This window comes from Zea mays, chromosome 1 (genome assembly GCF_902167145.1).
Source record: "Zea mays cultivar B73 chromosome 1, Zm-B73-REFERENCE-NAM-5.0, whole genome shotgun sequence".
Lineage (NCBI taxonomy): Eukaryota > Viridiplantae > Streptophyta > Magnoliopsida > Poales > Poaceae > Zea > Zea mays.
Genome location: NC_050096.1, coordinates 62,358,941 through 62,381,110, shown reverse-complemented (window position 1 = coordinate 62,381,110; position 22,170 = coordinate 62,358,941). Strand labels below are relative to the sequence as shown.

General features: G+C 43.1%; 2 protein-coding genes across 4 annotated transcripts; both read left to right on the top strand.

Annotated features, from left to right (window-relative positions):
- Nucleotides 1-1,603: 1,603 nt before the first annotated feature.
- LOC103644661 (protein HUA2-LIKE 2) lies at nucleotides 1,604-18,403 on the top strand. Of its 3 annotated transcripts, XM_020546383.2 has the most exons (13): nucleotides 1,647-2,189; nucleotides 6,259-6,335; nucleotides 8,970-9,523; nucleotides 9,647-11,045; nucleotides 12,918-13,362; nucleotides 13,997-14,105; nucleotides 14,182-14,294; nucleotides 14,383-14,564; nucleotides 15,448-15,919; nucleotides 16,003-16,621; nucleotides 16,794-16,973; nucleotides 17,634-17,679; nucleotides 17,751-18,403. In XM_020546383.2, exons 1-12 carry the CDS (start codon nucleotides 2,064-2,066, stop codon nucleotides 17,657-17,659), a joined length of 4,302 nt encoding a protein of 1,433 aa, XP_020401972.1. In that variant the 5' UTR covers nucleotides 1,647-2,063; the 3' UTR covers nucleotides 17,660-17,679; nucleotides 17,751-18,403. The 3 variants fall into 3 exon arrangements, 2 of the variants coding, with proteins under 2 accessions (XP_020401971.1, XP_020401972.1); XM_020546382.1 differs by having other exon boundaries at nucleotides 1,604-2,189; nucleotides 8,970-11,045; XR_004854642.1 differs by having other exon boundaries at nucleotides 1,651-2,189; nucleotides 8,970-11,045; nucleotides 16,784-16,973.
- Nucleotides 18,404-19,207: 804 nt separating this feature from the next.
- Nucleotides 19,208-20,263, top strand: LOC100303791 (AAA ATPase containing von Willebrand factor type A). The gene has a single exon (NM_001165425.1). The coding sequence runs from the start codon at nucleotides 19,234-19,236 to the stop codon at nucleotides 19,996-19,998; it is 765 nt and encodes a 254-aa protein (NP_001158897.1). The 5' UTR covers nucleotides 19,208-19,233; the 3' UTR covers nucleotides 19,999-20,263.
- Nucleotides 20,264-22,170: the final 1,907 nt, after the last annotated feature.

Genomic DNA, 22,170 nt, shown 5'->3' with positions numbered 1-22,170 from the left:
TGTATCCAAGTGGACTACAATAGCTATAATGTCTACAAAATCACAATGAAATATATATTAATATTGAATTTTGTGTAAAGGAATTTTTAATAGGGTTAGTAGATCGATATATTCTTACCAACTAAAATCATGTTTGGCAACTCGGCAATATCATCAAGGTTCAAGAATATATGTCTTGGAAATGGCGGCATTTGAACTGGGACAGCGTATGGCTCTACGACAGTTTGTTGGGTGAAATACAACTCCATGGTACCATTTAGATGTCGAAAATTAAATGCACCCGGATTAAGACCAAACACTACGTGTAGTGATATATTTTATTAATTCGACTCATCTCACTGTATCTTAATTGTTTGCAGGCATCGTTCATGCAGGATGATATCAAAGACGTGACAAACTCCATTCTGTATGATAAAACGCTAGGTCTAGATGGATTCACGGGTGCCTTCTTCAGACTTGCTGTGACATCATTAAGGAGGCTGTCACAGATGTGATCAACAACCTGTTCATGCTAAACTCCCAAAGGTTTCGAGCTGCTAAACTCGGCAAATATTATCCTACTCCCAAAGAAAGTAGACGTCTCGTGAGTTAACGGTATTTCGGCCAATCAGTCTCATGCACATCATTGCGAAGATCTTCGCCAATCCACTTTGCATGCAGATTGGTGCCAATGCGAGACCCGGCTTCAAAATGTCAAAGCACCTTTATAAAAAAGGCAGCAACTGTGACTAATGGACATGGATCATTAGCAGCCATCCATGAATTTTGTAGTAACTGGCCACATATGAATATCAAATGGCAAAGAATACCCAAAGAGGCATTCAAGAAGCCTTACTCTCGAACCCTTGTTTTCATTTGTTTTGGGATCTGACTATGTTAAGATCTGAAACACCGATAGTGTCCTTATGGACATTTACAAGGTTCTGAGATTCTTGATAATATGCTAATAAATCTTGATAAAGTGCATAACGAATAATTTCACCATCTGACATTAACTGAAACAACACTTGTTTTAGATGGCATCAACAAACAAATACGGTCACCAAATTATCTTGTTGAAGCACAGGAGAAAGTGGCACGGAGCTTGGACTTTTTTTAGCACCACAGAGCTGGGACTTTGAGAGGAGGACTCAGCGGGCTCCAAAGCCGACGAGGAACAAGTGGAGCCCGGCTCCGCACGCGGGAGCTCCAAAGCCGACGAGGAACAAGTGGAGCCCGGCTCCGCACGCGGGAGCGAGAGGATCGCCGGCGCAGGATGTGGTGCGCATCGTGCTTGGCGTCCGCCTGCGCGGGCTGCACCTGCAACCTCTGCACGTCGGCGGCATCGGCCGTGTCCCGCCGCTCAGCGCGCCTCGCTTACTGCGGCCTCTTCGCTGCCTCCCTTATCCTCTCCTTCTTGCTCCGCCAGTTCGCCGCGTCGCTCGTCAAGCATATCTCGCGTTGTGGCCGCGGAGGCGGACCGATTGCGGCGGGGTTAGCGGCGTTCGCGTTGTGGTTTACGGAGGCGGTTGGAGCGGGCGGGCGGGTGAGGGCGGGGACAGTCTACACTAATAACTTAATAGTTAGTAGAGATATGTTCTCATCGCGGACAACCCTTACCCCCAATGCCACCGCTTTCACGCCTCCAGCCCTCCACCATCTTTCCCACGCCCTCCTCCGTCCTCCTCCTCCCCCTCCCCTCGACTCTGGGGTCTGGAACTCTGGACTCTTCCACCGAACTGCCCCGCTCTCTCTTGACTAGCGCAGTCGCACGCTCGACGGCTCGAGTAAACAATAAACTACTAAAAAAATGCGCACAAAATAAAACCGCTGGCGAACCAAAAAATAAGAATCCCCAAAGCTACCTCTCCTGCCGCTCCTCCCCTCTCATGCCTCCTCCCCTCGCTGCCGCCGCCGCCGCCGCCGTTGAGAGAACTAGGACCACGGGCGGGTGGAGCACTGGCATCCTGCGGACTCGCCGCCGCTCCACGGGCGCAGGCGCTAGCCGTCGCGGGGTCGCTCTGTGAGCCCTGGTCGGTGCTGGGGGGTTCGGCGGCGGTCTGGTAGACGGGCGGTGGCGGGCGATGGCGCCGGCGAAGAGGAAGCGCGCAGCGGCTGCGGCGGCCGCGGCGGCGGCTGCCGCGGCCAAGTGGAAGGTAGGGGACCTCGTGCTCGCTAAGATGAAGGGCTTCCCGGCCTGGCCGGCTATGGTGAGTGCGTCGTCTCAACAGCTTCTTCTGCTTGCTGATCTGTGGCTTCCTGTGGTCTGGGTAGCCTGGGGTCCGGGGATTCTGGGTCTGGGCGGGGGGTTTCTTGCTTATGGTTCGGTGGGGGCCGTGGAAGGCAGGTGTCTTGGGGCTGCCCAGCGGCCGGTTTGGTTAAATCTTAGGTTTTCACATGGTCTCCTACCCTGATTTGGCCATTTTAGCTATTAATCTGTGCTAATTTGCCCTTCTGCTGCTGCATAGCGCTTGAAATTTGTGCGAGCAGGGGTTTGGTTACCACATCCTTACTAAAGATAGGATATTTAGTAAAAGAATTCCCTTTCCATTACTTTATGCTGATCTTTAGGGAGTAGGTGCTGATTCCTACTGCATTTGTTGGCCTAACTTGGTTCATTTCTTGGCGATTTGTTTGTTTAGATGTTGGGTTCTTGTAGTGATCTGGTGTTACTTGAGATTTATGGCACGGTGGCTGGGTAGGATTTGGGTGATTACTGATTAGGGGCCATCTTCTTTGCGTTTGAATGCGCAGTTAGATTTCGACCAAACTAGACCCATCTTCTTTAGGGTAGGATGAATTAGAACTTGAAATTTGATATATTGGTAGAGTAATTGTTCTATATTTTTTGAGAAATTTTCATGGCTTTTGGTAGTTTTATTGCGCAACATTTTTTGCCTTTGTCTTAGGTGCCGTTTGGTTCACGAAATGTAACGTAAATGGTAATGGTAATGATTCACACTTGAATACCGGCGATAACAAATTTGAATAAGGCGGTATCCATTTATAGTGTGGTATCGATTATAGATGGACTTAAACAAACATTATTTAATGTTATCGGTTACCCATTACGTTATCAATATGTGAACCAAACGACACCTTATTGTCTATGGTGTTCATATTATGACGAACTAAGTCTGCGTTAAATGTTCTCTCATGTTTTGTTTTAAATTGGAATCAAGGGTTAAATAAGCTAAAAGATGTCCTCCATTTGTTTTGGTATTGGTAGTCACACCAGAGGTGTCATATGTTTATCAACTGCATGTTTGGAGATACAAAAGATCTAATTCAATTTTCTAGCCCTCCATGTATGTTGTTCTAGTTTTTGCCGCGATTCCTTTTTTTATAATTTCTCCTCCACTGAAAAACACTTATCATTCTCATCGCATTTGTTGAACCACTTTGCGTGTATTCTTAACACTAATTGAACATTCGAACACATAATTGTTGATTTATTTCAGTAAGCCTTCTGTTTGGTTGCTGGGATGGAGTGTTTTGGTAATGTGGCATTCCTATATTCTGTTTCATTTCATGAGAATAAATATGCCAACTACATTCCATTAGGGAAATTAATTTTTTGAAGTTAGTTTGAACAAAAAATATGGATATTTCATTTGTTTTGTTTAAATTAGCGGTGCTTACTGCACTGCACATGTCAAAATATTGCACATCAGGGATTTAAAAGACAACAAAAGCTTGTCCTGCATGTATTATTGTGTACTATGCTTGTAGAGTACTCCCCCTGTCACAGTATGTAGGCGGAACCATCTCTTGTTCAAAGACCAAGAAATGTATTTAATTCTCTGTATCAACACTAGTACCACTTCATCGATGTACGCATGTCTATAGAGAGCACACCTTATATTATGGGACTACAATAAAAAATGGTTACACCTTATATACTAGGACGGAGGGAGTAAAATAAAATGTAGGGGCTATAATGCCATGACTTAAGTGTGCGGGTTTGGTTAGAGACTTAGAGATGTTTGGGCAGAGAGGTTGGAACTTGGAAGGTCTGAACTTGAGAGCACATTGGTAGTTCTGACTTCTGAGTCGCCGTACATGATGTTTTTGGGGCCATTGCCAACTTGCTATTGACTGCTGCAGGAATATCAGGGGGTGTATTTAAGCCTGTGTTTGTTGAAATGACCAGTATTTAGGATGGAACCAAGTGCACCATCTTCTGTCCTGTCCCGTGATGCCAAATGCAGCATCCCAAAATTCCTTACCTGAACAAATAGGATGGACTGAAGAAGCTTGGTTGAACATAACTACTTGCTATATGTTGGCGGTTGGCCTGGCCTGTCTTATGTTGGATATCATGCTATGGGTCTGTTTGGTTCGGCTTTTTTCTGAATAGCTTTTCTGAAAAGCTGGCTGTGGAGAAAAGCTGGCTGTGAGGAAAAGCTGGTGGTTAGAATTTAGGTGTTTGGTTCGCCTGCTGTGGAGAAAAGTTGTTGGTTAGAATCTAGGTGTTTGGATACGCAGATTCTCATATTACAGATTCTGTTTGAACAAACGATACACATAAACACCGAACCAACAAAAGGTCATCAAATGCTAATTAGTAGAGTTCATTACAACATAATCAGGGTTAAATTAACATATTAATAGCACAATTTAAGCAACCAACTGATGGAAATTGCATAAGAATCAATACCTTCTTTCTGCAGAACTCAAACAGCCGGCTGAGATATCGTGCACACTGCTTGAATGTTGCAACCATGGACTTCTCCTTTACTGTCCGCTTCTCTAGCTCAGTCATCTCATCCAATTCCTGGTTCCACTCATTAAGCAGCTTCTTAAAGAACACCAAGATCTTGTCTTCATTGCAAAGCTCCTCAAACTTGGTCGTCATCCTCTTGGAGTCCTTGTCTGCGTCAGCATCATCGCCGCTCCCCTTGGCATCTCCGTCATCTGCACTGCCTTCGGCAGCACCCCCGTCTCCACCATCAACACGAGCTTGAAGCGCCGGACTTGAGCACGAGCTTGAAGCGCGTGAGGCGGGCGTCGTCGTCCTCCCCGAACAGCGTGACGGGCTCGCGCAACACGCGGAGGCGCCGCACCACCTCGTGCCGTGGGAGGTCGAGCTCGTCGATGCGACGCTCGTCGTAACCGGTAGCTGCTGCGGTGCGTGCGGGAGTGTGGGGGTACAGCACGTCGGGGCGAATTCAGGTGGTGCCGAGCAGGGCTCGTCGACGGTGCTGCGGCTCGGCAGGGCTGTGCTGCGCGCACATGCACGGTAGCACAGAATGTGGCTCGGTCGCAGCTCGCCTCACCGGGGCTGAGGACGGGCTGGCCGGAGAGCGGCTAGGCGCGACGGGGCTCGCGTCGACCAAGGGAGTGGAGAGCGGCGCACGCCATGGACGGCATTTGGGGAGGGAGAGGGCAGCACGACATGGAAGAAAAGGGAGAAGAAACTTGCCGAGCGGGAGAAGCGGTTTGGGAAGAGGAAAATCGACTTGTTTGCCGCTTCTTGCCGGCCGTAGGAACAGCCGCGTCGGGGCGAAGCGCTTGCGGGAGAAGCCCCCCAGAAGTTTTGCGTTTGGTTCAGCTTCCGGCTTCTGGCGGCCAGAATCTCCCCAGAAGCTGAACCAAACAGGGGCTATGCCTGATTTTGGACAATGTACACTTACAAATATATTGTTCATTATTGATATGACAGTTTTATTAGATTAAATACTGGTTTCTGTTTCAATAGCTTGTTATTATTTTGTTTGCATTCTACCTGTAGACACTGTTTAGACGGTTTAAACACTAAATGAAGTGTGTTGTCCCCAGTATATTCCTTTAATCATTTTTTCTTTTGGGCTTTATTTTTTACGTTCAACTGGTATACTTACTCTTGTAATGAATATAAGCCTATTTGGACATGGACATGTTCTCCAATATGGCATTTCAACTGGTAATATCTATAAAATATATAACCTTAAATTCGAAGGCATACCTTGAATACTTTTCCATAATTAATCTGGTAATGTCACTTTTGTGTTGTCAGAGTATAAAACTACAGATATTGGTGGTCAATTTAAAAGAAGTTTGGCTTTGGAGTTGGGACAAGCCTAAAAATCTTTGTTTTTTTTATCAGAGGTGGCACTCATGAGAGGCTTACTCTTGCTATTTTCCTGTACTTTAGGTCTGGCTACCCTAGTAGAGGGGGCTGGTATCCATGTGAGCGTATGCTTGTATGAAATTCAATCTCACACTTTCAGAAGTTATCTTTTTCATGAGGGAATATGGAGAAATTAATCCATTTTGTGAATATTTGTACTTTTGCAGATTAGTGAACCAGAACAGTGGAAGATGCCTTCTACTAAAAAGAAACCGCTGGTCTATTTCTATGGTACTAAACAGATGTAAGTGCTATGTTTAACTGAAACATTTTTCAGTTTATTTTCTTTTGTGATTTTCTTTTGTATCTTCTTAATACCAAATTTTAGCAGTGTTATCCTAAACGCTAAGTGGTAAACAGTTGGCCACACCTCATTTAGCGTTTAGACCGTCTAAACAGTGTTTAGACAGAATAAGATGGTCTAAACGGTTTCACACTATATCATCAACATGTATATTTGTAATTGTTTATAAATGTAAAATTTTGAGTATTATAGAACGTATGCATATTTGTTTATGTAAGAAAACAACTATTTTAATTTCTAGCAAAGTAAGTCACATGCTCTCAGATCAGATCACATTCACATCATCACATGAAAATTGAAAAAAATGATTACTGAAAGAGAATGACACACAATAGCATGATATTGAGTATTTGAAGACATACTTATAAATTATAGCTACTTAAACAAGTTTTCAGATCAGTATAACTGCACCTTATCCAATACCTAAACATAGTAGCGCATGAATACGTAATAGTTAATACAAGATAATTGGCAACTGATGTCCAATTAACATTGTTCATCAGTCATCACAACATGCGACTACAAACCAAAGTCGCAACATCACATTAGTTCATAAGAAAAAACACTTGTTCTCGCAGGTAAACGATGTCAAGATGCCTAGTTCTCAGTTATGTGTTCTCACAGCACTCAGTCACATGCCTGGTCATCACATCAAGGACGAAGGCAATTAAACTCAAAAGTCATAGGCAATATAAGACATGCAGGTTAACTAGCCATGCAAATTTGAGCAGCCCAGCATGTAGCTGACTAGCTGAGTACTCTTTACTCCAATATTACTAGAATTCCTCTTTAGGTTCATGGATTTGCTAGCGGAACGAGAAGGATTTGATGCAACAGATGACATCCTACAATTGCAAATTTTCAGAAAGTGATTACAAATCAGAATTTGTATACAAATCACAAACGAAAACTGCAGGAATAATTGTTTTTATACAATTTACAGATCACAGATCACACCTACTCTATGTATGCGAGCTGTTAGTTTGAGATTGACGATGCTATCTTGTGGGGTATGGCGGGGGCAAAAGCTCTCAGAAGTTTGTGGCCTTAGGTCTTAGGCTTCTATGGAGCCTGCTGGGTGTTTTTGTGATGTGTGTGGAGGCCTTCCGAGCCTCCGAGGTGGTGATGTGTATACGTTTTTCTTGGCTGCTTGTATAGCGCCTTGTACATGGTCTTCTTAAGACCTTTTCTTCTCTTCTTAATAAAAAAATGTGCAGCTCTCCTGCGTATTCTAGAAAAAAAGATTGACGATGCTAGTGTACATGCAAAAAGCTTTCTGTTTCTGGTCAAACAAGATTGTAGTAGCACAGTTCAACTAGCTGTTGTTTTTAATTTCAAGACTATGTACATGATAGACAATAATTTACATTAGCGAAGCTACTGAGGACAGAACTGGACATTAAGATTGGAGAACCACACACATTGGAAATTTCCATGAAAGCACACACATATCCGTCCAAAAGCTTCACATCCAGTGATGGAGGGAGTGGGAGGAAGAGACTGGAGTAGTACCCTGGGGTTGGCACGGTTGGAGATTTAGAGAGGATGGAAAGGCATCACTCCAGCTGATGCCAGTGCAGCACAGGTTGCACACAGCTGCGATTAGAGGGTGCATGGCACAATCGACAATCGCTCTCAATCTAGAGTATTTGATCTTTGTGGAGAATAGGGGCAGAACCTTAGTAATCAGGTTCCCGGATCGATGGGGTCGAGGAACGGGACGTGGTACAGTACTTAAAAAGATTTTAACACTACAGGGAAGAGATTGTTCCCGCGTTCTTGGAACGGAATGAACATTTCCAGAACGAGGAACGTGGACAAGCTCCATGTTCCCGGTTTTTAAGGCACAGCCTCATGGAGTGGAGGTGGGAGACCAATGGATGGCGGTGGTGGTCGTGTCACTTGGACGGAAGCGTGGCACCAGACTGATATCTATTGCGGCGGGGAGAGCTGGTGGCCAAATGGAAAATGAAAAAAATCTTAAAAAACACTGAACCAATGCCGGAGGTTCCCACATGAGGAGGGTTTTTGGAAGGGATAAACTGAGGAAAGCCTTCCTCCACAAATGCGGAGAGGCTGCTTCGAACCTTCGGTTTGGTGACCCAGTGACACAACTCTCACCACTGCACCAGACCTGCCTTTCTAAAATGGAAAAACCCTAACACAGAGAATTTGAGCCTCTTGTTTATATAGGTCCAGCGAATTTAGCCCAAGATTGGGTGCGAGCTTTAGGCTTGTTTTTAGTGGATCAGAAATTTCCTCCTGCGCTTGGCCCATTTAGTGTGTCCATCTCTGTCTAATTTTGTTCTGTGCAAACTGTTTCGACCGTTATTTTGCTGTTTTGCACCGTGTAAACAGCAGGACCCTTTAATAGCCCGAATAGATGCCAAACAACACAGTAAGGTTCTGTTTCTGTTTAGCTGGCCGTTTAAAAGGTCTAAACGGACGTTTAGGTGAACACTGATTTTTTATTACCTTATATTAGTACCTTTTGGTAGCTCCTAAAAAAACATCATGTTTTAGAACCATTTCAACCTGTAAGTTATTTGTGACTCTTAGTTCCTTCTATCACAGTGCTTTCTGCAATTATGCTGATCTCGAGGCATTCACCGAAGAGAAAAAAAGATCTCTACTTGCTAAGCGACATGGTAAAGGGGCTGATTTTTTAAGAGCAGTTGATGAGATAATTGAAGTTTATGATTCTCTAAAGGAGAAAGGTAGTAACAAGGATGACTTGGCTGCTGAAGTAAAGCCAGGTGTAGAAAAGTTTGCTGATAATAATGTTTGCATGGATACTGAAAATATGGTCAGTAGCTCCTATATACAAAATCATCAAGAGATAGATGATCATTATGTCACTACCAAGGGTCATGACATGATCAAGTCTGACAGGCTTTCAGTCACTATAATGAGTGACGAACGCTGTGTTATAAATTCTGCTCCTGATGAGCCTACTGAAAATGTATCTGTACTTGATGAAATGAGGGAGATTTCTTTGCGTACTAACTCATTTTCAAATAAGCAAAGGGATGCACAGCCACAAAATTGCTACACACGTAGTAGGGTTCCATCTCTGCGAAAGTCAAGGAGTTCAATAAGTGTTGAATCAAGGAAGGCTCAAGGTTCTGGTAATTTTTTTGATCATACCAATTTGTCTTCTATTGGGTCAGTTCCTAATGAAAATAAGGAACGCTCCAGTCGTCATAGGCATGCGGATGACAAAGCTAACTCAGGTTCTGTTTCTATATTAGATAATGTCTGGTTGCATTCTGGCAGAGGCACTTCCAACCAACCTGTAACTTTGGGGACTACTTGTAACGGCAGCAAAATGTTGAATCCTCCTGTTAAGGCGGATAGTACTTGTAACAGTGAAGCATCTGAAAATGGAACTTCAGAGACAGAATTGAAATCAAATGGCACATCTAATCTACCCATGAATACAGAAGTAATTTTCAGGAGAATAAGAAAATCAGATAGAAAACCTGTTCCTCATTATGAAGATTGTACAACACCAAATAAAGATGAATTACGTGCTGAGTACAGTGAAATCCTTTCAGATTCTCCAAATTCAAAGAATGAAGTATGCAAGTCAGATGGAGATGAGCACTTGCCATTGGTCAAAAGAGCAAGGGTCCGAATGGGAAGGTCTCATTTGGAGGATTCACCAGTTGATGAAGTTGATGTTTCTAATAAGAAGCCAGAGCTTACAACAACCTCAGACCAATGCGATAGGAATGGTAAACCTGCAAGTCCTGTCAATGATTATTCAGCTGATCAGGTGTCCACAGTTGTAAGTTCTGCTTCTAATCCGTCCTGCAAATCAGACATGCCTATCCTGTCAAAGGAAGGTCATCTTCCTTGGAAGAATAAAGAATACCACCCAAAAATTTTAGCATTAGATGTGGAAGCTGCTTTGCCTCCTTCAAAACGCCTTCATCGTGCCTTAGAAGCGATGTCTGCTAATGTCGCTGAGAATGTCAAGAATATACCTGAAGTGACAGGACCAAATGAAATGGCTCTAAATGGCTCTCTGTTGACAGCAAACAACCATTCTAATAAATCTGCTGATGCAGTAGTCACAGTATCCAATAAACCTGTAATAGTTCAATGCTCTGAACCTTCTCTAGACACACAGTTTAAGCATACCCAATCAGGTAAATGTACGTCAGAATCAACTTTACAAAATAATACCATCCCTGATTCTGCTTCAGTTCCATCAAAAGAAAATGATATCATGTTAAAAGAAAATGATACCAATGGTTCCTGGGTTTGTAGTGAACTAGATAATGGTTCCTGTGGGAAAACTTCAGCCCTTTGTATGATATTGAATCGACCCGGACTTGATGTTACACAAACCACATCTGTACCTGACCGGTTATCTTCGTCTTTTGAGAAAGAAAGTGAAAATGTGGCAACAAGCAGTGTCAAAGAGACAAAACCTTTTGGCTCAGCTGTTTGTGAGGTTGACAGAAGTGCAGAAGCAGAACAAATTGACCATTCAAACAACAATGTGATTAGCAACACTATACGGCATAGTGAGACTATTGTAGTGGATTCAGTGAACAATGTGGGAGATACGGCAAGCAACTCTTCAATGGCTACTAAATCATCCAGTATACAATCCGATGCAGACACCCGGACTTCTGAAGTGTAAGATCTAAGATCTTTATTTTATGCTGATGTTACCATTAGTGTTTTGTTTTACATGAATACATAATGTATTTTGTACCTCCAAATAATGTGCTTCACATTTTTCATTCGTAACATTGGCTCCGCAAAAGAAGAACTCAAAACATGTCACACTTGATTTCAATACCATTTTGGACATTTTTGCCCTTCTGTCTTTTGTGTGTGTACGTACACACAAAAGGGAAAAAAATGTCCAAAGCGGCATTGGAATCAAGTGTGACATGTTGAGTCCTATTTCTGTGAAGTCAATGTTATGAATGGCAACAATACGAAGAACATTGTTTGGAGTCACAAAAATCCAAATTTCTCACATATCTATGTTTGCTCTTCTGCAATTTTAATACATGTGCCATTTCTATTTTTGACATGCATCTTTTCCAAAGTCGTGTTATGACGGGCCTTCTTATTTTTCTGGATGATGTGAGATGATTATTTCACCAAAGATGTCTACTTTTGAAATTGCATAAGCAAAACTAGTTCTATGTGATGGCTCTATTCGGACACTGCTAATTGATAGTTTTTTTTGAGCTAGTCGAGATTAATTTGTTCAACACAAATTTATTATTATTGGGACTTCCTTGAAGCATGGAAATATCCATTGTTTAGTTTAGGCTGCATTTGGAACAAAGGATTTACAAAACACAGGAATAGGAAAAAAGGACCGAAATGCCTTAACACTTTAAATCCTACAAGGTTTCAGAATAAAGGGTAGTTCAGGAAGCTTCCTTTGTAAGCAATGTAGAAAAACATAGGAAACAAATCAATGAGGTTGGAGCTCATATTTTGTTTTCTCCAAAGTTCCTTATGGCTCAATCCATAGGAATTTCAAAGGAATTGTTGCGAAGCATTCCTTTGTTCAAAGGGCTGCATAGGAATTTTTCCTGTAGGAACTGAATCCTTAAAAATTCCTATGTTTTTGGAGCTCTTGTTGTGCTGTTATTAAGCATGATGTTCAAGAACGGAAAGTACTGTATTAACCTTTATATTCACTTAAGATTTCCTAAGGTCGTGATTCTTCTGCCATACATATTATATTGCCATCCACATAGTAAAATCTAAATTTTATTATCCTAAAGGTGTACTTCTGTATTTTTTTGGTCTGTACCCAACATGTGCACAAACCAAGGAAACACTAAATGCAAGGGAAAAACAATAGAAGATGACTACACATTCTCTTTCTCCTATTAGATATGACTAGCCCTATCAACCTGCATGTTTTTTTCTTCACAGCACTTGCAGTCATTTCACTTAATTTCTTCTTTAAAAATACGCTAACATTTTTGTGGTGGACAAATATTTTGAGACACTTTTCTGAGAATTTGAACAAATATCGTAAAATGGATGGAGAGTAGATTCTGTTGTTCATTTCAATCAAGCTGTGAACTTGTGAAGCGTACGCTAAAGTAATTCTCCTATGTTTGTAAATCTGAATGCAAGATCTACAGTTCTATGGTGCGTCCCTTTGGTTTGCTATGTTTGCACATGGTTTCGGGAGAAAATGTTCTGTAATGTTTGTCTGGAGGATGACTTAAGAGGGTGTAGTTATTGCAATACTTTCACTCCCTTCCCCCTAACTAATGATTTGATAGAAGAGAAATGATTGTATCATAACATTTAATATGAGTATAGACAGTCATTTCACATTTTTTTCTTGAATCTGTAACTTATTTAGTGCACCTGGTCTACTATGGATAAATATAGTGAAACAGAGGTAGGGATATTGTAGATTAGGTTCCTGAACATGTTGTCTTGCTGTTGGGATCTTCTGTTGTGCCTTCCGAACTTGGTGCTTAAATTTACAAAGCAGCCTTCTGAAGGCGTATTGTCTTGCAGGCATACATTCTCATCTCTGGCGTTGAAAGAACTGAACCATAGAAAAATTAAGGACAGAAGCACTTCTCCAGATTCAATGCCGATGAAAGAACTTATAGCTGTGGCACAAGCTAGAAGGTTTTCTCGACTGACTTCCTTTCCAGATATCTTCCTAAATGCCAAGTATATTCCTGAAAGAGCCACAAATACACCTCCCAAGGAAGGCTCACACAGGCAGTTGTCACCCTCAAATCGGATATTCAGGTCCACCTCTGGAAATGATAATGTTCATTCTAGGAGTCCTTTTGATATTATCCAACAGAAGAAATTAGCAGGGCATGTTGAAGCCAATGCAGCACGAAGGTCTTTCAAAGATTTCCTCAGTACATTGACAAGAACCAAAGAAAGTATATCACGCGCGACGCGTCTTGCTATTGAGTGTGCTAAGTTTGGCATTGCTGGTGAGGTTAGACTCTGCATATCCCTTCTTTTGTTTTTTTGTTCACGTAAAAAAACTGTTTTCCATAAGGCTCCAAGTTCTTTGTTCATGCTCTGTTACTAAGTGTTTCTTTAGGATTGTCTTGATTTGTTTGCTTCTGGTCAATGTTTTCAAGTCGTCCGATTAATCGTGATTAGTCGGTCAGGCAGAACAACTAGCAAGTCGTCCGACTTGAAAACATTGCTTCTGTTTTTTTTAATGTAACTGGTTTGTTCGATATACTGGATTGTTGGTGGATTGATTAGCGTATATTTTGTTTCTTGTTTTTTTTACTCTGGTGATGATATTTTATATCCCTTACACTAGCTCGAGCAAGCATTTCATTTTGATGCATGTAGCTTGTTACCTAAGAGAGCCATATCTGATATTTTTCTACTTGGTTAGACATAGTACGAGGAACCATATCATAAACTTGAGGACATGGAAATAATAAATCGTAATCCTGTCAGAGATGCCACTTACAAATTCTAGTTTACTTTGTGAAATTTACATAAACATGCATGTTGCCTGCATCCAGCTTTTGAAGAGAACCACGTGGCCCTTATTTCGTCAACAAAGTCTATCTGTCAAAATTTTCTGATGCCTTTTTTTGTTTGATAAGGCAATTGACATTATCGTTGAACACTTGGAAAAGGAATCAAATTTATATAAGAGGGTGGATCTCTTCTTTCTTGTAGATTCAATAACACAATGCTCTCGCAACCAGAAAGGTAAGTGTATAACGTTCCCATTTTTGGTTGATTTTTTTGTATGGTGATATTTATGATTATGTTAGAAATTATGCAGGTGGAGCTGGAGATGTATATCCCTCTCTCATTCAGGCAGTTCTACCTCGAATACTCTATGCTGCTGCACCTCCTGGGAACTCAGCATGGGAGAATCGAAAGCAATGCCTAAAGGTAAGTACGTTTGATGGTCTTTATGTAGTAGACATCACATGCTGCACTGCCTTTTCTTTTGCTTACCAATTTGTCATTTGATTATTAGGTTTTGAAACTTTGGCTTGAAAGGAGAACACTTTCAGAATATATTATCCGTCACCATATTAAAGAAATTGAGACTATCAATGAGGCATCATTTGGAAGTTCTCGCCGTCCTTCAAGAACGGAGAGAGCTCTAAATGACCCTTTGCGTGATAATGAAGGAATGCTTGTTGATGAGTATGGGAGGTATGGTGCTATCTCTTTATTATGTTCCTGTAATGAAAATGTTTAAAGCTATATGAGTGAGCATTACATGTTTGTCATTTGCATGTTATCATGCAATAAGCACGGGTTTTCTATTTGTTGCTTACAAATACATAAGGGAATTGGAGGTGTAGCCTACTTTCATATTTTGGAACTGAAAACTTCTTCAATTATTTTCTCGATATGCAATAATTTTTATTTGTTGTGTCTCAATGCACAATCAGGATAAGAAATATATGAATTCACTGTCCATAAAACGAAAACATGCGCTACACCTAGGCAGGTTTGATTAGGGTATCTTTGTCTATATCCTCATGTTCATGATTTTGCTCATACAAACCCATTAGGGCATTATTTTATAATTTTGTAAGTTGGTTTGTTAAGCTATGTGCTATTTGGCTTGTTGGTAACTGTCTAACTGATACTAGTCCGACAGAATTAGCAAATATTTGGGAAAAAATCTCCACCAGTTAAATTGTTTTGCTTTTTCACTTTTGCTATACTATTGAACTTGTAGATCAGCTAAAAATGTAACAGAACTGTCACTGGAAATACAAGAGTGCTTAGAAAACTTGCTTAAGAGTTCAGACTGAACAATGCCCATAAAACAGCCTTTCTATAGATAAATATGGAACACATATGGCAGAAAAAAATGTGATGACATGCTTAGGATCATGCATGATACATGCAACGTGGAGCTGCATCTGTGATATCTTGGGTCCTAGTGGGCCTTGCAATTTGACATTATTTTAACAAACCAGTTATGCACAATTGCACATAGAACATGTAACATCATCTTTTGTTCTGAGTGTTTCTCCTACTTTTGTCTATTTGCCTCATGGCTGTGTTCCAATGTTGTCAACAGCAATGCTGGTTTTCAGCTACCCAACTTAATTTGCACAAAAGTGCTTGAAGAAGAGGAAGAAAGCTCTTCTGAAGATAAGAGCTTGAGCTTTGAAGCTGTTACACCTGAACAGGATGCCCCATATAATGATGACAATGAAGAATCTCAAATGCCTGTGGAGAAGCATCACCGCATTCTTGAAGAGGTTGATGGTGAGCTTGAGATGGAGGATGTAGCTCCTCCATCTGATATTGAAGCAACCACCAAATGCCAACCAGAGGAAAGAGACACCAATTGTCCACGACCTGATCAACGCCTTTCAGATGTTGGCCCTCCACTTCCTGTGGATCGGCCTCCGTCACCTCCGCCGTTGCCATCATCTCCTCCACCTGTGCCACCTCCACCTGCCCATGTTCATCAGAGTGCACATATGCAGCCTAAATTACAGACGACATCTGATCACATTGGGCCACATCCTCCAAGAGCTACATATGTATGTATAGTATATTTTATTGCTGTGCAATGCAATCATTATGTCGTGTTTCTAATAGGTGTTTTTTTGTTTTTTTTTTACAGAATGTTCAAAGTCAACAACCCCATTCTATTGCAGACCACCCAGGTAACATGAATTCTTCCGTTGCACCATTGCCACCCCCACCTTTTAATAACTCAGGATATGGAGGGCAACCAAATCAGATACCGCCTCCCCCACCATCGGCACCACTCAATCCTCCTGGTCCCCAAGGCAGTTTCCCTGCTCTCCCAGCACCATATCATGGGAATAACTATCATCGGCCTCCAACCACATCAATGCCTAATGAGGGATATAATCTGCAACCAGCACCCCCTCCACCGCCTCCAAATCAATTCCCTTCTGTGCCACCAGAACACCAACATAGGCCGCATCACTGGGGTAATAACTGTCCACCGTGTCCTGAGAGATATCGGTACAATGGACATGATCGAGGTCATCACAGACATGATCGAAGGCATCATGCGCACGACAGACAACACCATTATGATGATAGAGGATACCGCTATGATGATAGAGGATATCACTATGATGATAGAGGCCATTACTTTGATGATAGAAGACATCAGTTTGATGACAGAGGGCATCACTTCGATGAGAGAGCTATTAGGGGGTCAATGCACAATGAGGCTGCTGACAGGTCAGGATATCCTTTTCCACCAGGTACACTTCTTGCTGTGGCTATGGACCTTTCTTCTTAATCAAGTTCATCTTGCTGTGAGGCACACTAATAAAAATAAGATATGCTAGTGCCTTTTAAGGAATGAGCTATTGCTTGTCATATGATCAACATCCAGCACTGAGTTGATTTGCTTTGTTGTTGAGTCATATGCAGGACCTCCTCCGATTCCTGACCATTTTGAAGCTCCACCAGGCCCAATGCACTATGGGCGACCATCAGATCCTCCACCAGGGCATTGTGCAGGCTGGTCTAGGCCGCCTAGGATATCTAATAACTATTCTCCCTCAAGACATTCTGTGGAGCCTCCAGTTTCCCATGCAGCTGGAGCTGGAGGTATGTAACATGTTGTGTTGATATATATGCTTTTTAATGAAAGTTGTTTCCATTTTCTATTAATATCTGTTTCTGGAAATCTTGTCTCGCAAGGAATCACTATTCCCTCAGTCCCAAAAATATTAAGGACTTGTGGTCCCAAGTCAAACTATACTAAGTTTATAAAAAAGAAAAGTAGTAGTTATGATAGCTATTCTTAGAATAGATCCACTATATAATATACTTGTACAGTTTATTTCTTTGATCTTGTAGATGTTAATATTCTTCTCTATAAGCTGGGTCAAACTTAAGACAGTTTGATTTATGACTAGCAAAAAGTTCTTATGTTTAGGGATGGAGTATACTTTTGTTGCTAAGGTAGAGGATTTTTAGGCTTAATTTACGAGCTTCAGCTAAAAGTCAGGTGGGAACGGCATGAAAAAGAGTGCCATAATTTTGTTCGCGTTCTCCGTTTTATGTTTTCTTCCCAAAGTATCTTTTCATTCAGTACACTAACTATAACTCCTGTTACTTATTAACGACAAAGTTGTATTTGTTGCATCTGCATGTCGTGAGATGCTAAAATAAGTGGTGCTGGGTATTTGTGAAAGAAAGCTTCTTACACTCTCTCTGCTTGGCGAGTAAAAGTTGTGGATGCTAAATGTACCTTTCATACCGCAGGACATGGTGGATGGAGACCTAGATAACCTTTTGGAATATTGAAGTGGTAGGCTGTTTGTTACATTGGCAGTGCTTTCGTCGTCTTTTCTGTTTCATCTGACATCCCGTCTGTTTCAGGCCCTGACGCTTTTCTTAAGTCTGTGGGGGATTTAACCTGGGAGAGTCCGGTGGTCTCTGCTTCGGATTGAAGGCACTCACGGACCACTCCAGGAAAGCGGGAGCTGCTGGTACCTGCCTCCTTGTACATATGTATCTCAATGATTCTATGGCGGTCGCGCTGCCTGATTTGCCCTTGTATCCATCCTACCACACGGGGAGCTGAATTGTAGGGATAGGGGTGTCTTAGATTGTACTTACTATTTGTTGGTGCCAGTCTCCGATTCCATTGCTGATGTCCGTTCCTGAATTCCTCCTGGCCTCAGCCGAAACTGTTGAGAGTACACCGTACATATATGCCAAAAAAGAGTGAAATACAAGTCATTTTGCCCTTTGCACCTCTGCTGTGCTGGTGACTTGACCGATTCGTAAAAAGCCCCTGCATCTGCTAAGACCTGCGTGCATTGCATTGCTTGTCAAGGTACAGAGAACAAACTGATGTTCCATCTGGACAGTTTCAGCTCTGATTGTTCATTTATTTTCAACCCTATTCTCGTGTGTGTATGTATATATAGAGAGCGAGTTCATACGGTGGAACTAATGACTTGCGATTGATCATTATTGTTTCCCTAGAAAACTAAAATCTTTCGTTCCGTTTAATTTATGAATGGTGATATGGCTGGTGTCGTTCCAAAGATTGACAACACCACTACCTACTGGTGTCACGGTAGGTTCCATGAAAAGTAGTAATCTTTATAGCTTATATTCATTTGATTGAGATCGTTTGTACTGGTGACCGATTAGTATTTGTGATGATCTCTGAAAGGTGGTTTGTTTTAAATGTCTGAAGTCGTCAAACGTTTCTTTCTTTATTAACCATCAATTCCTAGAAGTTTAATATAGTTTATCATAACAAGGTTTGTGTTTTTAGATGATCCATGAGAAATATGCTCATAACATATATAGAGAACATTGAAATATTTGGCTTCTAACAAAGCTAAAACTACACGGGTTGGAGTGTGTCGTCGTTCAATACTTCAGATTTTGGTGTTGGTTGTATTGTCAATAGCGTGGTGGCGTCAACGTTTAAAAGAGTCGTCCTCGTCGAACATCTGAGATGAAGCCGTCAATGCAAATGTCCTCTAGAATGCCAGTGTGTTGCATGCATGACCAAAGAGCCACTAACCTCTCATCAGCAAGCAAGCAGTGCAGTGTACCCCGTGTGTGTATGGATGCAATGCATGTTTGGCCTGGCTCGATGCACGCCACCGGTATGAAGCACCTAATTCAGAGCATGCACCGATGATCGGCTCACTCCTACTCGTCTCGTCTCGTCTGGTTGTGCAGGAACGAAGCGCCTAAAAATCCTGACCGTGCAGCGTCTCACCCAACTACTTGAATTAATCCACGTCTTTATATAAACAAGTCGCACGCCGCCAGCGAGCTAGGAAGAGAGGCTAGTCCACAGCGGCTGAGCACTGTCTAGCAGCTAGGCCGCAAGTCGATGGCGGCCCCGGCGCCTCACGTCGCGGTGAGCGCCGCCGCCGTCCTCCTCCTCCTCCCGTTCCTCCTCGCGCCCCTCGCCGTCGCGCAGCCGCCCAAGAGCGCCAAGGCGTTCTGCATTAGCCAGTTCGCCATCGCTAGCCAGGCCTGTTCTATCCTGCCGCCGAGTCCACCCGACGAGCACCACCACCACGACGATGAGGACGACGACGACGACGACGAGCATGATGACCGCAGCGACCGCCGCAGCCACCACGCGGCGGCCATCAGCATCTCGGGCCTGCTGGCGAGCAATAACGGCAGCCACGGCGTCGTCTCTGGGAACCGCACCGTTGGTCACCACCCACACCAAGGCAACCGCACCCGCGGCGGGCACGGGCGCGGGCGCGGGCGAGGCCGTGGGCGTGGCCGACGTGGGCGTCTGCGGGATGACGACGACAACCATGACGCCGACGATCCTGACCACGACGATGACCATGACGACGATGATGACCACGACGACCACCATGACACCGACGACCCAGATCACGACGACGACCACGACAATGATGACGACGACGACGACGACGATGACCACGATCACGAACACCACGACGAGGAGCTCCGCGCGTACCGCGACTGCTGCCGATGGCTCAAAGAGGTGCAGAAGGAATGCGTCTGCGAGGCGCTGCTGCGGCTGCCCCCCTTCCTCGTCAAGCCGCAGCACACTTACGTTGTCAGGGTCGGCAGGACGTGCAATATCACCTACCGCTGCGGCGGCGTCTAGCTAGCTCCATCTCCATCTCCATGTCGCTGCTGGCCGCACATCCACCGTACGACGTCCATGTAGCCGCCGCTCATGGCCGGAGTTCCATTAACTGCTGCCGCGCGCGTGCTTTCTTTACGATTACATGCATGATGTCTCGTCATTTTGTTCACGTATGTTATATAAATATATATATGTTAGGTAGACATGGGGTGTTTGATTTAGATATGTGGTTGCAATGTTGGTTGTCCACGTCCCGTAGTTTTGAATGATAACGCAACCCCTGAAAAATTTTCTACATGTCTCTTTGGTAATAATTTACTCCTATTTTTACTAAATGCTAGTACATCCTTATTTTAAATTTGACAAGTCGATAGTAAATATTATCAAATTTTTTTTATACTATATAAGCATTGTCATCATCTGGACTGAATAATGTCAAGACACGCTCAAGTGTCCCGGCAAAAACTTTACCGAGTGTCACCTCGTACTCGGTAAAGAAAAGTCGCCGTCACGGCGCAAAGTAATGGTGACAGAGCCTTTATCAAGTGTCCTAACCAACATTCGGCAAAGACTTCCTATTTGCCGAGTGTCCGATAGAATACACTCGGCAAAGAGCCGAATTCCGGTAGTGTACACACTACAAGTCGATTATTGACCTAGCCCCCCAAGGCTTCATGTGCCTTGAGCATCCGTTAGATAAGCTTTGAACCCCTTTGTGCCTTGGATAATCTAGCAGATAAGGTCCTAAAACCCTTACCTTAAAAACCTCAGGCCTCAGGGCACAAAGCGAATAAGTCCCTAGGGCCCTGGATAATCTTAAAGGAAATGGATTGTCTTGTATGTAAATAAAAAATCGTATTCAATGTTTTATTTCCTTTATAAATATAGTATCGCTCTAACATCCATGTAGTTAGGCTCGCTATGATCAGTTTATGATATATACTGATACTAATTATACTACACGGTGTAGATATTTATGCAGTTCGGTACACTGCGTAAAAATCTGTTACTTGCTGCATGCGCACAAAATTAGAATGACAAAAATATACGATGAAAGGAAATAGATTGGTATGTATGGAAACAAAAATCGTATTTAATGCTTTATTTCCTCCATAAATATAGGATCGCTCCAACAACCATATAACTATACTCGTTAGAACCAATTTATGATATACGATGTAGGTATTTATACAATGTTATACACTGCGTAAAAGAATCTGACATGTGGTTCACTGGTGGACATATCTCTAGGTTCGAGCGTAAAAATCTTAAGTTTTGAGCATAAAACCTCCCAGTTATAGCATAAATACCGAGCCAATGTGAGAGGTTGATATATCTGGTAGGTTGTATTCACGATCCTATTTTTATGGCAGTTCCAAAAAAATATGAGAGTCACATCCATGGGGTTTCTATTTTTATGCATATCCAAAAATTATGGCAGATCGTTGGAGTTTCCATTGCATGCGCAAAAATTTTGGATGATATTTTCGTTTCCACTACACGCATGCAAAAATATGATGACATGGTTCACGCAGAGCATAAATTTATATACAAAGTCACATAAATATATACACTGTATAGGATAATTGATAAAAAAACCTAATATCGGTTCAACTAACAGCCCCGCGGGAATTAGAGACAATTTTATGGCAACATAAAATCATATTCATCGTCATAAAAATCATCACTAGAATGCATAAATAGTGTAGTAGCAGGCATAAAACATAATCATAGATGACATAAACATGGATCGGATAGTTCGTCGCTGGAGGACGATCCCGAGGCCGCTAGATCAAAGGACGCCGTCGAAGCCACCGGATCAGAGGAGTTGGTCGTCTTCGGAAAAGCCAGAGCCACCCACGCCTCGCGTGGCTGCCATTGCGAGAGACGATCGCGCCTCGCGCGACCGCCGGAGCGACCCGCGTCACTCGTGGTCACCGTCGCCGCTGCCGACGCCTACCGCGCCTCGCACAACCGCCGTTGCCACCGGGCCTAGGGTGCGTCGACGCCGCCCGTCCGCTTCGGGAGCACTGTCACCGCTTGCTCGCCCGCCTCAGGAGCGTCGTCGTTGCTCGTTCCTGGTGGAGCGCCTCCGTCGGTCGCCCGCCTCGAGGCGGCACCATCGTTGGCCCCCAGGATCGCCACCGCTCGCACGCCCAAGGGAACCGCCACCGCCGCCACTAAAACCTA

Bases quoted from the DNA above. Each gene is read 5' to 3' on its own strand.
- LOC103644661 (XM_020546382.1), top strand. From the start codon at position 2,064: ATGGCGCCGGCGAAGAGGAAGCGCGCAGCGGCTGCGGCGGCCGCGGCG. The intron at 6,336-8,969 runs GTAAGTGCTATG...CTTCTATCACAG, and splicing joins TTCTATGGTACTAAACAGAT to TGCTTTCTGCAATTATGCTG. The intron at 11,046-12,917 runs GTAAGATCTAAG...ATTGTCTTGCAG, and splicing joins GACACCCGGACTTCTGAAGT to GCATACATTCTCATCTCTGG.
- LOC100303791 (NM_001165425.1), top strand. From the start codon at position 19,234: ATGGCGGCCCCGGCGCCTCACGTCGCGGTGAGCGCCGCCGCCGTCCTC.